The sequence below is a fragment of the Diaphorina citri genome, unplaced genomic scaffold (assembly GCF_000475195.1).
Source record: "Diaphorina citri unplaced genomic scaffold, Diaci psyllid genome assembly version 1.1 scaffold12925, whole genome shotgun sequence".
Classification (NCBI taxonomy): domain Eukaryota; kingdom Metazoa; phylum Arthropoda; class Insecta; order Hemiptera; family Psyllidae; genus Diaphorina; species Diaphorina citri.
Window position 1 is genome coordinate 1 of NW_007390295.1, and position 2,425 is coordinate 2,425.

At 42.4% G+C, this 2,425-nt stretch overlaps 1 protein-coding gene across 1 annotated transcript; it reads left to right on the top strand.

Moving 5' to 3' along the window:
* The first annotated feature begins 126 nt into the window (after positions 1-126).
* On the top strand, positions 127-2,344 carry LOC103522929. Its single transcript, XM_008488011.1, has 3 exons — positions 127-1,178; positions 1,527-1,791; positions 2,240-2,344. The coding sequence occupies exons 1-3, from the start codon at positions 127-129 to the stop codon at positions 2,342-2,344; spliced, it is 1,422 nt and encodes a 473-aa protein (XP_008486233.1).
* The last annotated feature ends 81 nt before the right edge of the window (positions 2,345-2,425 follow it).

A 2,425-nucleotide genomic window follows, 5' to 3' on the forward strand; every position in this document is an offset into this window, starting at 1 on the left:
CCAAAGACATTAACAACTATTCAGTGGCGCCCTGAAATAGGGGTTAAGCGCTTGGAAAGGCATCCAGCATGTAAAAGTAGGGGAAGATACCGGAAGGAGAGCTGCCATAACCAAAACTAAAACACAATGACAGAACAACAAACTTGCCAAGCCTCGGATGAACTTTTTGGCGAGTGTTCTTACGCTAGGGCGTACCCTGTATGCGACGCGCGAAGGCCTCGCCCGACCAACGTGAAAAATGGGCGAGGGCTACCGGATCAAGAACGGTTCCGGCTAAAGAAGCTAGTACAAACAAGAATTGGGACGCTGAATGTTGGAAGTATGACTGGAAAAGGAAGAGAACTAGTGGATATGATGGAGAGAAGAAGAGTACAAATATTATGTGTGCAGGAAACTCGTTGGAAAGGAAACAAGGCGAAGGAACTTGGGGAGGGTTACAAGCTGTTCTACAGTGGAGCGAATGAAGCGGGAAGAAACGGAGTTGGTATCATTCTCAATAATGAACTCAAGACTACCGTAGTGAGTGTGAATAGAAGAAACGACAGGATAATGACTATGAAGTTGGATAGTGAAGACATAATAAACATCATGTCAGTGTATGCGCCGCAAGCAGGTTGTGAAGATGAGGAAAAGGACACATTCTGGAACGAACTGAAACAAGAGATAGACAGCATCCCGAGAGAAGAAAGAGTGATCATTGGAGGAGATTTGAATGGACATGTCGGGAGAAAAGGAAATGAAACCAGAGGAAGAGTGCATGGAGGTTGGAGTGTTGGGGTCGTAAATGAAGAAGGCAGAAGGATTGTGGACTTCGCTCTGGCAAGTGACATGGCGCTTTGTAATACCTTTTTCGAGAAGCAGGACAAACATCTCATAACATACAGAAGTGAAGGTGTCACTAGCCAGATTGATTTCATACTGTACAGGAGGCCGATCATCAAAGAAGTAACGAACTGCAAAGTAATAAACAAAGAGAATGTAGCGACCCAACACAAACTATTGGTAATGGACTGCAGTATTGATGTCACGGGGAGAAAGAAGAAGAGAAAAGTGTGTACACCAAACATCAAATGGTGGTTGCTAAAAACACCTGAGAATTGTGAAATATTCAAGAGAAAAGTAATGGAGAAAGCCAAGAGATTAGAGGGAGTGACCATGGTGGGAAGAAAACAGGCAAGGTGATAAAGGAAGTAGCCGTGAATGCCCTAGGCAAAACATCGGGAAAGGAGCACCAAACGATAAGAGAAAGTGGGTGGTGGAATGCTGAATACAGAAAGCAATTAAAGAGAAGAAAGAGACAAAAAGAATATGACAAAACAAAAACTCAACAAGATAAGGAAGCTACATCACAGCTAAGAAGGAAGCAAAAAGGATGGTAGCGAGAGCAAAAGCAAAGAAACTCAGTGAAGCCACAGAAGACCAAGATTCGATGGAGGAAAAAGAAAATTATGAGAATACGAAGCGAACGAGATAAGAGCGTCGAAAGTGACTTTACACACGTTCAAACAAATAAAAAAGTGTAGAAGGGACTGTAATAAGAAAAGAGAAGAAATCAAAAGAGTGGAAAGAATATTTGAGAAACTGCTAAATGAAGAGAATGAGAGAGACAACTTTGAAGATGGAACAGAAATCAGGAATGAACAGAAGCAAATATCAAGAGAGGAAGTTGTACAAGCTATGAAGAAAATGAAGAGTGGGAAAGCAACAGGAACCAGACGAGATACCCGTGGAGGCGTGGGAAGTGGTTTGCGGAGAGGTTCGGTGTGGATTGCTGTCGATCTGTTTAATCAAGTAATGAAGAATGTCAGTGTATGCCAAGGAGTTGCGATCTCAAATTGTCATATTCTCTCGATTAACAAAGAGAAGCTTCTTTTGTGGATATTACAGTCGCACAGTCCCGTTAGAACGTTATAGACGTGAATCAAATAAGTCGTGCACATACTATGAAGATCCCGATAGATAATAGGATACAAGATCAAAGAGAAACAGCGATAGGAGAAGAACAGTGCGGATCATGCCAGGACGAGGAACGATGGATCCAAAATGGCTTACGCCAGTTGAAGAAAACAGCAAAGGTGATACAAGGAAAAGCCGCGTGGCAATGTCTCTAGGCAAAACATCGGGTAAGAGGAGCCCAAATGATATAGGAAAGTTGGTGTGGAATGCCTGAAGTAAGAAAGCAATTAAGAGAAGAAAGAGACAAAAAGAAATATGACAAACAAAACTCAACAAAGATAAGGCATACATCACAGCTAAGAAGGAAGCAAACCGCGATGGTACCCGAGAGCCAACCAAGCAAAGAAACTTCGTGAAGCCACAGGGGACCAAGATTCGATTGAAGTAAAGAAATTATTGAGAATAGCGGAAAGGCAACGAGATACAAGCGTCGAAGGACTTTACACACGTCAAACAAATAAAAAGTGAG